Source organism: Dermacentor variabilis, chromosome 1 (assembly GCF_050947875.1).
Source record: "Dermacentor variabilis isolate Ectoservices chromosome 1, ASM5094787v1, whole genome shotgun sequence".
NCBI lineage: Eukaryota > Metazoa > Arthropoda > Arachnida > Ixodida > Ixodidae > Dermacentor > Dermacentor variabilis.
Genome location: NC_134568.1, coordinates 91,109,776 through 91,123,690, shown reverse-complemented (window position 1 = coordinate 91,123,690; position 13,915 = coordinate 91,109,776). Strand labels below are relative to the sequence as shown.

Here is a 13,915-nt window from a genome sequence, read left to right as displayed (position 1 = left end):
TTTTTCCGCAAGATGTTTTTTTTAAATTTTTGTGGACTGGACCACATAAGAGGAAGTTGTTAAGTCTCTTACTCAAAGTGTCTTTCCCCCCTAAAGAATGCAATGCGCAGCCTGCTTACAGAAAGACCTATAATCAATGGTCAATCAACGGCCCCCCTATGTGAAAACCGCCTCTCCAGCAGTTGCCTAGGCACTTGCATCGATGAGCAGACTGCAGCACGTATGCTGCGCTGTCACGTACCGGGACAGCTGAACACCAAGCGTTATCTTATGCAGTGCTTGCTATTTTGATGACATGCTGTTTGCAAAAGTTCAATTGGCTGGCATGCGAGCACAGAAAGGCACACATCCACTGTGCCCTGCCTCGATGCCAAGAGCACAAGAATGCAATTAGGGATGCGCTCGCCGATCCCGCATAATTTTTTCTCCATCTGTCCATTGGCAGCAATGAAAAGCTTAGAATAGCTTGCCTATAAAATGAATTAATTTATAAATAATCTTTGGCATTAAGAACATGCAACTACAAAGATCAAGTCCTTTAACCTCTCTCCTCTTGTATACTTTTCTCAACTTCACACGTCGTAAGGGCAGCTGGTTAATAAAATGAGTATAGAAGTCTCAGTTCAGCACTTCAGCTGTTTCGCGCAGTATATGGTTGTGAACGTCCTGTTGCGTTTTTGTGGACAAGCCGTTTTCTCCATAAACAGCACTTGGATCCCACAATACTTCGGTCCCACAGTGGATATTTTCAAGCGGGCTTGAAGCACAATGCGTGATCGATTTAACTGGCCGTGTAGCAGCTCTCAATCAGATTGAGCGTGTCGTACATCGTTTCCAACACGGTCGAAACTACTTGTGTGGCAGGGATATGTATTCAGATGTCGTATTCTGACGACAACGGTGCAAGTAAAGCCGCCTTTAAGGTACATTTATGTGGTTTGACAATTCAACCCACTGCACATTTGTTGCATAGGTAACGGAACCGCAAGCCTTACCTCAGTCTGCCGACTTTCCGCCAATTCACCGGTGAACATTGCGTGAAAATATGGGCTGCATGCCGACAGAACTATTCGATGAGCGAAGATCTTCCTGTTTCCCACAAGCAAAACGACGTCGCAAAGCTCTCGATGTAGTCGAAGCAGATTGATGGCTTCGAGCGTGTGCCTAGAATGCTTTTCGGAAGTATACTCCAGCCTCGCGGGCGACGTTGAACTGTCCAGATCCGTGTGCAGTATTTCGCCCATGGTGCTTCGAAAGCAACGAATATCGTTCATATTCCTCAGGTCTTACATCGCACAGCGCACCCCTCCGTAGCCCTTTTGGCGTTCATTCGGTGACTTGAAAACACGGCATCAAATAAAACCACGTCATATGTAGTTCCTACGCCCGAAAGGCTTTCCTTTCAGGAATAAAACTACGCCAACCTCGCTAGAACGGTTGCCAAAAGAGCAATAGGTCAACGCCTCACAATTCCGGCGCCCCGACGCATGGGTTGACACCTGAAACAAAAGCTGTACGTGCACACCTTAACAGAAAGAAAACTCGCGAGAGAAATCAGATAAATTTATATTTTGTTTGCCGATAAAACTGCTGTCGCGACATCCCTCAAGTAAGTAAAAACACACGCATGACCAGTGCATTACATCGCTGGCAAGAAAACCAAAACTACAAAATCAGCAAGACACAGGTTGCCAATCGCTCCAGTTTGTAAGTTAGGACATATAAATTTAAAAAATCAAATACATAATATAAATAACCATTTACTGCATTAAAAATATAAAAATAGGCACTTCTTACAAGGTTATTTAATCATGTGTCATCGAAAGTAGATTTGCGAAGCTAGTGTCATCAAGCGGCGCATGCAAAAACAAGAAGTAGAACCAAAAAAGCTCGGCGCCAGACTGAGCGTCGTTGCACGGCCGGTGCTGCGGATTGACCTCGCCGAGTGTCGCCATTTTTCGGTGATCAATACCGGTGGGTATCTCACGTTCGCCCTCGAAAGTAAGTTTGCGCTATTTGAGAACATGTTCTGGGGGCTTGCATGAAAAATAGTGTGTCCCTCTGTAGTAGTAACTTGATAAGTATTGGTAGCGTGAAGCAGTAGTGCAGTTTGTAGAAATTACAGCAGTGCCGCTGGCAACGCCCTGATCAAGGATGTTCAACTCGAGCCTCCGCATGAAAAACCTGGCTTATTGTCCTAAAATAATACTGGCGACAGCTTGCCCGCACGGTGAGCTTTTCAGAGGTATTACTTGATCAATTTTCCTGTCCGGGTGAGGTGCTGGGGTGTGTCAAATCCACGAGGACTCTCTGCAGTGACCTTACTCGCAAGTTACGGAGCTGTAGCTGAGCGAAGCTTCGCTCCTGGCGCTCCATTTTGTGAATCCTTATTTCTTGTAACTGTGTATTTTTCTTATGTGCAGCCTTAAGGAGCTATAGAAGGGGATAAATTAACAGCTGGTGAAGGTAATGATTAGTTTGACAGCGTGGAGGGGCTATTTTGTGCCAGAACCATGTAACGGTTCGTGGCCGGTCTTCCGGGATCGTGGTTGGGCGCACTGCAACTTACCCAGCGGAAATGCGGTCTTCGTGACCACACTGTAGTTTATCCGGTTTTAATTCAATAGCTGAAAGTTTTTTACACGATCTGCCTTTTGAAGCAAGGTCTAGTGGTAGTAAGTCTTGTGGAATGCATTAATCGCTTGCATCATCGCACACGCTGCGGTGTTTGGGGTGTGTCTCTAGAAATACTCTTCCGCTTGGTTTGATAGTTTTCGCGCAGATTTATGATCATCTTATTAAGTTGCTTATGTGTGCAGCTAACACAGTGTATGAATTCCAAAGTATTTTCGTATCTGTAATCGAGCGCATAACTTGCGCTACTTATCGATGAAAAGTAGAGCGGGTGCTGCAGCTTATCGTAGTTTCCGTTATCCTGCACAATGCTTTAATTACCATTTTATTGGTTTTTAGTCATTTTTTTATGTGTATAAACTAGTTTGAATAACTTATTCGCTTTTCTCCGCAATAAGGCCGGAGATAAAGCCATCGGTTGGAAACCCGCTATAGATCTGAACTGGCAGCCGACAGGAATGTCGCCGATGGGAGTATCCTCCCCGGCCTTCTCTCTCGTGGGTGTGTCAGTGCAGTCGTCGCGTATTCTGCGGTTGCTGGTGTAGGCAACGGCAAACAGATTAGGTATAACTTGGACATTAGTGCGTTTCAACTGAAATATGAAAGTTGGTGCTTGTCTGCATTTTAATGTCTTCGAACTACTGTATTCAATGCAGTAGTTGTGGTGAGAGTTGTGTATTAAGAGGAAGTTTTATCTATGAATCCCCTATTTAAATACATGTGAACGGAGCAGTTATTTTGCCCAGCATTCACTGAACAAATTTGCTGAGAATTGTTAAATTTAAAAGAAAACATCTTAATCTGCCGACTGTTGGGAGCAGTTTACTAAGCCAATTAGTCTTTTAAAGATTGTGGAAATTTGAAAAAAAATGGAGCATCAAGCTAACTATTTTACTTCACCAGTTAAAAAAAATATATCATAATATTGGGACAGTTTAAATAGATAAAGCTAAATTGAGATGTTAAGCGGACAAAATTGAAATTTTATACACTTCTCTGAAATATGCCACTAATTTATTTATGGGCTTTTACAGAACTCATGTGATTAGTAATAATGTTGTGTAAACTTTAAAATATTGCATCACATTTTGCCACTTAAGATAAGCTAATGGATATAGTTTACAGAATTGATATACTTTCGGTTTGGAGTCTGAGTTGGGAAACTTGATTCATTTTTCAAAACTTTACCAACTGTCGACAGTATTGAAAATAATTTGATGCCTCGAATAAGATTTCTGCATCCAGCAGTTGGTAGAATATAACTTTCTTTTAAATGCAACAGATTTCATTCAAATCAACTTACACTTTATGGCCTCAAACTAAACTTGCTGAAATAAGATGAGCTTTTGGTATAACAACCAGTTGGTACAGACCTTGCAACTGCTGGTGAGCACTTAAGTGCATGAAGTACGCATTAGTAACAGTTAAAGCTTTCCTTGTGAGCAGCATCGGGAGAAGTGAGAAGCAAGCTTGTGGAATTGGCTCAGTTAATGAGCTCTGATTGCATTGTGATTACCCCATATCTGTCGGCATTCTTTCATGTGATGCTTGCAGTGTAGTATAATGTAGAAGTAATTCTAGACACTAGGTTTATTGGGATGGGGGGGGGGGGGCAGCTAATAGAAATGCTGCCATAGCTTACTTTGTAATTCACAGCCTACGGCAGGACATGGAGTGTTGCTTGTTCACCAATGGTTTCTGCCTTTTCGCTTTATCTCTATTCTGAATAATATGAATAGGTCACTGCAATTAAAGCACATCAGCCTTGCAGTGCATTTCTTGATACTCATATTTGCCAGGACCAGTTAATGTGCCACTATCAGCTTTATTTGCCACTGGTTCTGAATATGTTGAAGGCCACATGCTCAAGCATTTATTTGATTTACTGACTGTTATTTTTTTGTAGTATGTTGAGCATTTCACTAGGCTAACACCTCAAGCATTGTTACTAAAAATTGTGAGGTCTATACAGTATGTGCCCATATAGTCTAATACTGTTAGTTGTGGCATGCTGGTACTGTTTTTAAAGGGACCCTGAAACAATTTTGATGATTTATACAAATGTACCGAGTCCTTAGGCTAAATCCTTCTGATAATTAAGTCGCATATAAGCGCTCCGCATAAGGCGTATAATTTATTGTAAAGTATTAAAAATGTACGTCGCTACCAATTGCAGTGGTGCCGCTCCCCTGAGTTTTCAGCTACCCCATCACAATTGACGTCGTTAGCCCAATTAATGTCAGTAGGGTGAGCTATCCGATTGGTTACCCAGGCGTCACCATCAATAATTTTTCCAAATTTATGGCGAACTAATGTTTGCAATAGTTGGAATGTTGGGTAATTTGTTTCTATAAACAAAATTAACAGAAAGAGCATACAAAATGGTGCTGAAATTTTGGTGCTGTATGTTCTGGTCATGGCTGTGGACATCAGCTAAATCCTCCAGTCCAGTTAACTTCATTTCACAATATATTGGCTGGTACAGACTGTCTTGTGCGGCATGTTTCAAACGGAGCAAAGTGTGGTGTCACTGCCTCGCTAATCTGGAGATCGCGAGAGGCAACGCGTGGGTGATGTATGGCCGTTGTACAAGGAATGCTGAAAAAGAAGAAATCTTCTTTTGTGATGTTCTTGGAAGTTTTGAAAAATGGTAACAAAAAGTAAGCATGCAGCCCTGCTTAAACTTCTCTTGCAGTAGGAAATCTGTCTTTATACCATTTTTGTACTTGTTAACACCCTTAAAAATCTCCCTTCAAACAGCTAGGTAGATGTTTGACTATGGTGGAAAAGTGTACACAATATCACAACAAAGTAAAGGCTGGCAATGACCAGCCAGCCTTCACTTTTTTGGCAGTGGGCTGTACATGTAGACGGCCAAGGGGCTGCATCTTGCCCAACAAGTGTTTTTGTGTGTTGTGCTGTGTGATCATTTTGACTGCCAACAGGTTGGCGGTCAAATAGTAAAATAGTTCATAACATTGTAATTTTGTATTCTTCCTGCAAAATAAACATGTTTGATTTGATTTGAATATGATGCGTTGCCTGGGCCTGCTATTTGTTTTAATTCTGACTTGAGTATCTACGTTGCCTGTGCGAATGTGACTAAACTGCTTTTAGAAACATGCATTTGAGTACCTCTTTAGCATACTCTTGGTGTCTTAACCAGCTGGGGTGTAGAAAAAACTTGAAAGCAGTTAGTTCAGAAGAGTGTTAAAATTTCCTTCTTTTTAATGTAGTAGCAGATATCAAATACTTGTATTTATAAAAACTGACCTTTCATGAACAAATGTCAGAAACTATGGAAGTCTATTCAGGCTGGATGCGTTGACAAAATTCAAATTCTCTTTTGGAAATACAGTTGAACCTTGATTTTGCTTAGTGGTTATGGTGTTGTGCTGCTTAGCAGGGGATCAAATTTCACTGCATTTCGATGGGGGTGAAATACAAAATGCCCACACGCCACGCATTGGGTGCACATTAAGGAACCCCAGGTGGTCAAGATTAATCCCGAGTGCCACTACAGTGTGCTTCATAATCAGATCGTGGTAATTTGAACCATGATATTGTGAAACCCGATTTTATGCATTTAAAAATCTTGCACATTTTGATCCTCCATTTGTATGTCGTAGACTTCAATGCATTGACCCTTTTCGCGGAGCAGTTTGTTCTAGGAAAACGAAATGGTGCCGTGCTGCAGGTGGCCTCAGCGACAGCACATGAATACGAAACCATTACTGCTTCTACCTTGCTTCTATGCGATATTAAGGAATGGAATAAATATGTGACCAAGCTCATAGACTGCTGCTACATAAGGACAGCCTGTGGTACTGGCCCTTCGCGATGCACAACTTTCCCCGAGAATAAGACTTCACTCATCTGCCAGCATTGTATCACTAATCTCTAAAGAAAGGACTTCAACCTAAGAATGTCAGCAAGAGTGAGTACCGCTCTTTAAACAATGACAAAGGGAGTAACGCCGCTTCCTGTCATAGTAAGTTGCGCGCACGTCATCTACACACATCTGCCCTAACTGGCATGCAAACTTATTCCCACTCTGTCACCAACTTATCAAGAATAAGTGAATGGGTGCACACTTGAATATATGCACACTCTATATGCACAGTAAATGACAGGTTACACAGACAGCATGCGAATAGCCGAAGCTGAATATTTTGTGACGGTCCACAAGAGTAGGCGAGTTACTAGCGATAATACATATTTGCTACAAGGTATTCCAATACACAGAACAGCTAAATTTCAAGCCATGTGTGTAGTAAAAAAATCTTATCAGAACTGAGCACACCCACTAGCGATTAGGCAGAATATAATCAGATAGTGACTGCACAGAGAAACTTTACTGAGTTGGAAATGTGGCAAGCCACTGCTTCAGAGTATTTGCCAAATAAAGAATGAAGAGCAAGACACGCTGATCCTGATTCAATTCGTAAGCAGAAGATAGCTTGGAACACATATTTAGCCCCACTTTTAGAACAAGCTCTATATACGCTGTGCGCTGCTCGTGCCATTTGGACATAACTTAATTAGCTCCAAAAGTGCTTTTACATGCTCTCTGAAGCTGTGGCTAAAGCTTCGTGTCGTCCACCCAGACACTCTCCTCGATATTTCCCCTAAACAGAGGTTGCACTGGAGTCGTACACATCGTATTGTAAACACAGAGGCAGCTGAGGCAAGCAATCGATGCGTCACCACATCAAACATGGCAGTGCCCATGGGATCGCTACAGAAAGGGTCAATATTTGCAAACTCATTTTTAAAAGTACCTCTAAGGCAATGCCAATAAAATTTGTAAAAAACATGGTAAGGTGCGTTTTCTGGTGAGTCGTGCGATGTAGGGCCACAAGACCCTATATCTAAACCCAATCCAAACCTGCAAATCCAATGATATCTAATTAACCAGCATCTTCTTGCATTTGGCTTTGCTTATTGCTGTTTGTCTGCATGACTTGCTGCTTTGTGTGCATGTCTTGCCAAAAAAATATGGGCCACCTAAGCAGATGCGGTAGAAAAAAGCTAAACTTACTCACTGTGATGGGCAGATGGATGAAGTTTATTGTGGCTACAGAACAGGAAATTGCATTGAGTAGTTTGACTATTGTAAAAAGTAAGGACTCCATCCTTGAACCTAGTTCAGATACAAGTGCACCGAAGAAGTCGCTCAGGATGGCTCTGCATTAAAAACTTGAAGCTCTCTTTACCTAGTTCCTAGACATATGCTTAAGAAATCTTCCGTTTGGTGGAGAAGTGTATCGGCAAAATGCATGTTGATTGTTGGGCTAGGAAAAGATTAAAATGCAGCATGGGGTCACCTGTAACTAGAGGTGGGCAAATATCAACTTTTTTGACTATGAATAGTAAGTATTGAATATTGAATCAAACGTTGAATTGTCACACGCACGTTTATTTACAGCAGTAATATTTATTTCGTTATATTTAGGCACCATGCTTTTACTGACTAATGAAAAAAAGGGGGGTAACTATCAGGGACAGTTAAGATGAGATTTAAACACAAGATCAGTAATTGTAAATTAAAGAACTGCACTAATAGCCTATCAACATTTTTAGGGCCTGGCTGCAAACAAGCTTTCCAACAGTGATAAATAAATGGTTGGCAGAAAAAGATTAGAAGTGAAATGAACGGAAAAAGCTGCTGAAGGACTTCTGTGCTGTAGTCACATGTAAAAAGGCTCGTTGCAAGGAAAACATCACTGGTTATAGTACAAGAGATAAAGTTGCTACGTACATGACTAGACTGCCAAAAACGCTAAATGACATATTACAAGGAAAAATCATGGGTTGTCATGTACGCTTCCGCTGTGAAACCGAAAACAAAGCTTGCGTTACCCATTTTATTTCTGAATAGTTTGGAAAACTTTTGTTGCTGTTTCACTTTCGATAATTGCGATTCGAATGCAAGTAGTGTGTAATATTCGATTTGTATTCGAAAATATTCACCCAGCCCTACTGCTAACCCATATGTGGCAGGATGAGCAATGTGAACTGGCTTGCACAAGTAGCAACTTGAAAGAAATTATTATAATAAACAAACTTTTCCATCACCAATGGGTGCTGTTAGCCTTGGTAAAAGTAAAATATAATTGTTTTGACATCACACCTGACACATTGTTGATACTTGCACCAGTACTACTTGTACCTATAACACTATATAGCTCCACCAATAAAATCCAGTACTGTTTTATTTGGCAAATGAACAGTTTTGGCCACATATAATTTTCTTTTTTATTCATTTTTTATTATTTTTTTGCTTTCCTGCGTTTGTGGTTTACACTGTTCAGTGCATTTTGCCTTTTGTCTTTTTGTTATGACACCTAATCGGGTCAAACTGTTGTTAGTAGCACCAACAAATAAATCTAGTTTCATCTTGTTAAGTATAAATGTATCTCTTGCACATCTTCTTTTTCTTTTTTTAAAAACTTGTAGGGCCTTGCATTACAAATTTTCAGTCATGAGCTTCTGTACTTTGGAAAGAAAAAGCCACTTGGCCACTTGGTCCAAATGCATGCTTGTAGTCGCTACAGTCCGGTTGCCTTGATGGAAACTGAATAGGCGATTCCAGTGCAATTTTCAAATGTCTATTAACTAAGATTATTCAGCAATACTGTGCCTTGAAAGTTTTTGATTGCTTATAAAGGACTTGTGAATCTTTAAATGTTTTTGTTTGGCAGAAAATATTGCTTACTGATAGTCAGAATGAATGCAGAACATTTATTGTGCATTTTGTGCCCAAGCTGTGGTGACTGCCAAATTTGAGATGCTGAAAGACACCGCAGGGTTTTCATGTATGTCAGTCTTCCTTCATGCAGGAATAGTCTACAAGAATTGTAAGCTTGTCGTTTATTATGTTTTTCCTAAACAAAAACAAAGTTAACTGGACTTGGCTAGACATTGCTGTGATTAACATCACTGGTGTCAAGATGGTGTCACGAGCTGTCTTCCACTTAATGTTTTTTGCCTTGCCTAATGTCTGCTCTCGCTAAATGTTGTCTTGTTGCTATTCCACACGTCCAATCTACCTAGCTTGCCTATTTTCACTCTAGTGTCCCTTTAAGCACAATGTGCTCTTCACTTTACCAGTGGCACTGGTTTCTTTCAGTCAGTATCTGTTGCAAGGCAAGCCTTGCTTACTCTTCTGGTGAATGGCATTCTGCTTTTCAGGCTATTCCCTGGCAGGCTGAAGCCACCAGACGCAGGGAGCCATGGATGTCCAACCAAGGGACATCAAGATTTTGGAAACGGTGGATGACATCCAGGAGAGGCGTGAGCAGGTCCTGGGTCGTTATTCCCAGTTCAAAAGTGAGGCCCGCCACAAAAGGGATCGACTCGAGGAGTCTCGCCGCTTCCAGTACTTCAAGCGCGATGCTGACGAGCTCGAGTCTTGGATTCACGAGAAACTGCAGGCAGCCTCGGACGAGAGCTACAAGGATGCAACAAATCTTCAGGTTAGCATCTGGGCATGGCATACTTGCCATTGTAGTATTGTATAATGCGAGCACTTAATTCTGGCATCAGCTTAGTTTACAGCCTGAAGCGAAAAACTTAGTTGCTCCTTGGTAAAAGAAAGTTTGTTGAAAACTGTTAGCTGCTGCATAAACGCTATCATACAGCTAGGTTAAAGGGTTGTGCTGGAGGCATGAATATTCAAATTCAGTTCTCGGTGGATCCTTGCATATTCTGGGTTTGTATGACCCTTTGGAACTCCTTGGATTTTTTTTTTTAAGGCCCCTTTACAGCCACGCCTTGTGCACAGCGTTCCTTTACTCTCAATTCGACACGCTAACACACCTTCCCTCGTTTCCGCACCCTCCCGCCTTACACCCTCTCCCCTTTAGAACCCCACGTATATATACCGTGGCAAGGAAAGCGTACGTCGCCTTGAAGAAGACAAGTCCACTTGTCGAAACGTTGGCTCCTGCATTCACCTTGTCCACGTTTTGCTCATTGCCTGCTATGTGTAAAATGGAGTGTAGGTGCCATGATAAGCTTGGCTATTCAATCTGGTAAATAACTTTGCAGTACAGTTTGAGGGAACCCTTGCATGAGAATACTTTGCATAAAAGGTAGAAGCTAATGTGTAGCACATGATATCAATTGAACACTACTCCATTGGCATTACTACGCCAGGGTGTCTACCAACTAGGAAAACCGGGAATTCTCGGGGATTTTGAGTAGTCTGGAAAAACTTGGGGAAAACACAGGGAATTTGTGCTTCTATCAGGGAAAATTAGCTATAATTTTATTGAAAGGGAATGAAAGTTGCGGTAATGCTGGCTTGAGTAACAGACGGGAATCATAACGAATCATCTTTGACGCTTTGTCGTCAGCTGGAGAAATTGCCAGTTTAGTCAACGACCGACTTTCCGGATGCCCGATAATTGGGACAGCTTCGTGGCACCACCACGTAGTCAATGTATCGGAACGTCGGAAATTTCGGACACGAGAGCCCTTCGCTGTCCAATTTTCCGGACTTTTTGCCGTGACCGCAGGTCCGAAACTGCATTAATCAAAGCCACCACCGCTGTCGCCTCGAACCGGCGCTCTCGCACGCAGATCCACTGCAAGCCGTAGCCACCACTGCGGCAATGCTAGGCCTAGTTGCTTTGACGTTCGCTATTAAGCTTCTTGCCATTGGGTGCCATGATTTTCATTGAATTTGCTGCTGTCAGCAATGGTACACTCTGCCTTAGTGGTCCCAGGGTGTCTACCAACCGGGAAAACCGGGAATTCTCGGGGATTTTGAGTAGTCTGGAAAAAGATGGGGAATACTCAGGGAATTTTGGCCTCTATCAGGGAAAACTAGCGGCAATTTTATTGAAAGGGTCGAAAGTTGCGGTAATGCTGGCTCGAGTAATGGACAGGAATCGTAATGAATCATCTTTGACGCCCTGTCGTCGGCTGGAGGAGTTACCAGTGTACAGTCAACGACCGATTTTCCGGATTCCCGATAATTTGGACGGCTTCGCGACACCACCACGTATCCCATAGAGTCAAAGTATCGGAACGTGTGACATTTCCGACGCAAGAACCCTTTGCCGTCCGATTTTCTGGACGCTTTGCCATGACCGCAGGTCCGAAACGGCAATAATCAAAGGCACCACCGCTGCCATTTTGATTACTTCGCCACCTCGAACCGGCACTCTCGCACGCAGATCCGCTGGCAGCCGTTGCCGCCACTGCGGCAACGCTAGGCCTAGCTGCTTAGACGTTCGCTATGAAGCTTCTTGCCGTTGGATGCCGAGTTTTTTATTTAAAGAATTAGCTGCTGTCAGCAATGGCACGGACTACGCCATTGTGGTCCTCGCGATTGGCTTAGAAACTTTGAAAACACGGTGCGTTGCATAATGCCGGTTCCTGAAAGTCAGCTTCTCCTCTGTACAGAAATGTTACTTGGTGAAGCATACGCAAAAGTATAGCAGTGAAGCATAACAAGCATGGGAAGGGGCTATTGCCACGGAACACAGTATGTATTCCTTAATTATACACGCGTGCACCCGGTATTTCCCGTCACAGTACGAGCACCGATATGCCTAATATGTGTACCGACAGGCCTTCAGAGCGTTTTCGAACGTGCCAGTGGCGGTTTGAGCCCCTAAAGGCACTAAATGACACGCATTTATTTTTTTTCCAACTGGCCGATTTTTCGGACGTTTTCGTGGCCCTTAGGGAGTTCGAAAAATCGGCCGTAGACTGTGCAACTGACCAAGATGCTTCAAATGGTCTTTGGGGCGAACGAGTGGCGGAAGGAAAACAAGAACAGAAATGACCTACGCATTGAGGAATAAACGGGAAAGGAAGCTTGCTGCCGCCGTTTTGAAGGAGCTTGAGCTCAAAAAAAATAAAGTTTTGGCTAATGCCGAGATGCAAGTGTCCCTCATCCAAACCAAAATAAACTCTTTAAAGCAGTGAAACACAACACTCAGGAGTCGTGTGTGGGCTGAGAGTATGTCAGGACAGTTGAGGTTGACTTACGAGCTGTTGAGAGAGAATCTGAATTGGGACAGAGTTCGGGCCTCATACCACTGAGCTTGCTATCAGGTGATAGAAATAGCTCATACTCGAAAATATTTGCTTCTATATCCATCTCCTTTTTATTCGTATTTGAGAATGTCCGACTCCATTTTCAATTTTTTTCGAAGACACTTTATTTGCTGTGCATTTTACTAACCCCTGCCTTCTATTCTCTTTTTGAATAACACACACTACTCCTTAGTATTAAATTGGATTAAGGCGCTTCTTTATTTTTTCATGTGCTTGCTAGAGAGTGACAGCATCAGGCGATATGGTTTCAGCCCGTCTTGACATAAAACATAGTTCTGCATCACTCACGGAAATTTGCAATGGCACTCAGGGAAAACCTGGAAAACTCGGGGAATTTGGAAATGTCAGCTTGGTAGACACCCTGGGTCCTCGCGATTGGCTTCGAAGCTCGGAAAGCATGGTGCGTTGCATAATGCCGGTTCCTGTTGCATAATGCCGGTACTGACAGGCCTTCAGAGCTTTTTCGAATACGCCTGTGGCGGTTTGAGCCCTTAAGGGCAGTAAAAGACATGCATTCATTTTTGCCAGCTGGCCAATTTTTCGGACATTTTCGCGGCCCCTAGGGAGTTTGAAAAATCGGACGTTGACTGTACAACTGACCAAGAAGATGCTTCAAATGGTCCAGGGGGCGAACGCATGATGGAAGGATGACGAGAACAGAAAGGACCTACGCATTGAGAAATGAATGGGAAAGGAAGCGTGCTGTCACCACTTTGAAGGAGCTTGAGCTCAAAAAATAGTGTTGGCTGACGCCATGATGCAGGTGTCCCTCATCCAAACCAAAATAAACTGTTTGAAGCAGTGAAACGTGATACTGAGGCATCGTGCACGGGCTGAGAGTATGTCGGGACAATTGAGGTTGGCTTATGAGCTGTTGAGAGAGAATTTCAATTGTGACAAAGTTCGGGCCTCATACCACTGAGCTTGCTATCAGTTGATAGAAATAGCTCATATTTGAAAATATTTGCTTCTGTATACATCTCCTTTTTATTCGTATTTGAGAATGTCCGACTCAATTTGCAATTTTTTTCGGAGACATTTTATTTGCTGTGCATTTTACTAACCCCTCCCTTCTATTCTTTTTTTGACTAAAATAAAGACTACTCCTTAGTATTGAAACTGGATTAAGTAGTCTTTGTTTTCAAATTTTTTCACATGCTTACTAGAGAGTGACAGCATCGGGCGACAGGGTTTCAACTCGTCCTGA

At 42.6% G+C, this 13,915-nt stretch overlaps 2 protein-coding genes across 2 annotated transcripts in view; one reads left to right on the top strand and one right to left on the bottom strand.

Moving 5' to 3' along the window:
- The window catches only part of dbo (Kelch-like protein diablo), a 49,647-nt gene extending 47,975 nt beyond the window's left edge, over nt 1–1,672 (bottom strand). The window contains exon 1 of the mRNA XM_075691146.1: nt 996–1,672. Within this exon, the coding sequence (XP_075547261.1) occupies nt 996–1,274 (279 nt within the window). The 5' untranslated portion in view covers nt 1,275–1,672. The remainder of the gene's footprint in view (nt 1–995) is intronic.
- Nucleotides 1,673–1,882: 210 nt separating this feature from the next.
- The window catches only part of alpha-Spec (alpha spectrin), a 174,954-nt gene continuing 162,921 nt past the window's right edge, over nt 1,883–13,915 (top strand). Inside the window, exons 1-2 of the mRNA XM_075691147.1 lie at nt 1,883–1,974; nt 9,829–10,112. Of these exons, the coding sequence (XP_075547262.1) occupies nt 9,870–10,112 (243 nt within the window). The 5' untranslated portion in view covers nt 1,883–1,974; nt 9,829–9,869. The remainder of the gene's footprint in view (nt 1,975–9,828; nt 10,113–13,915) is intronic.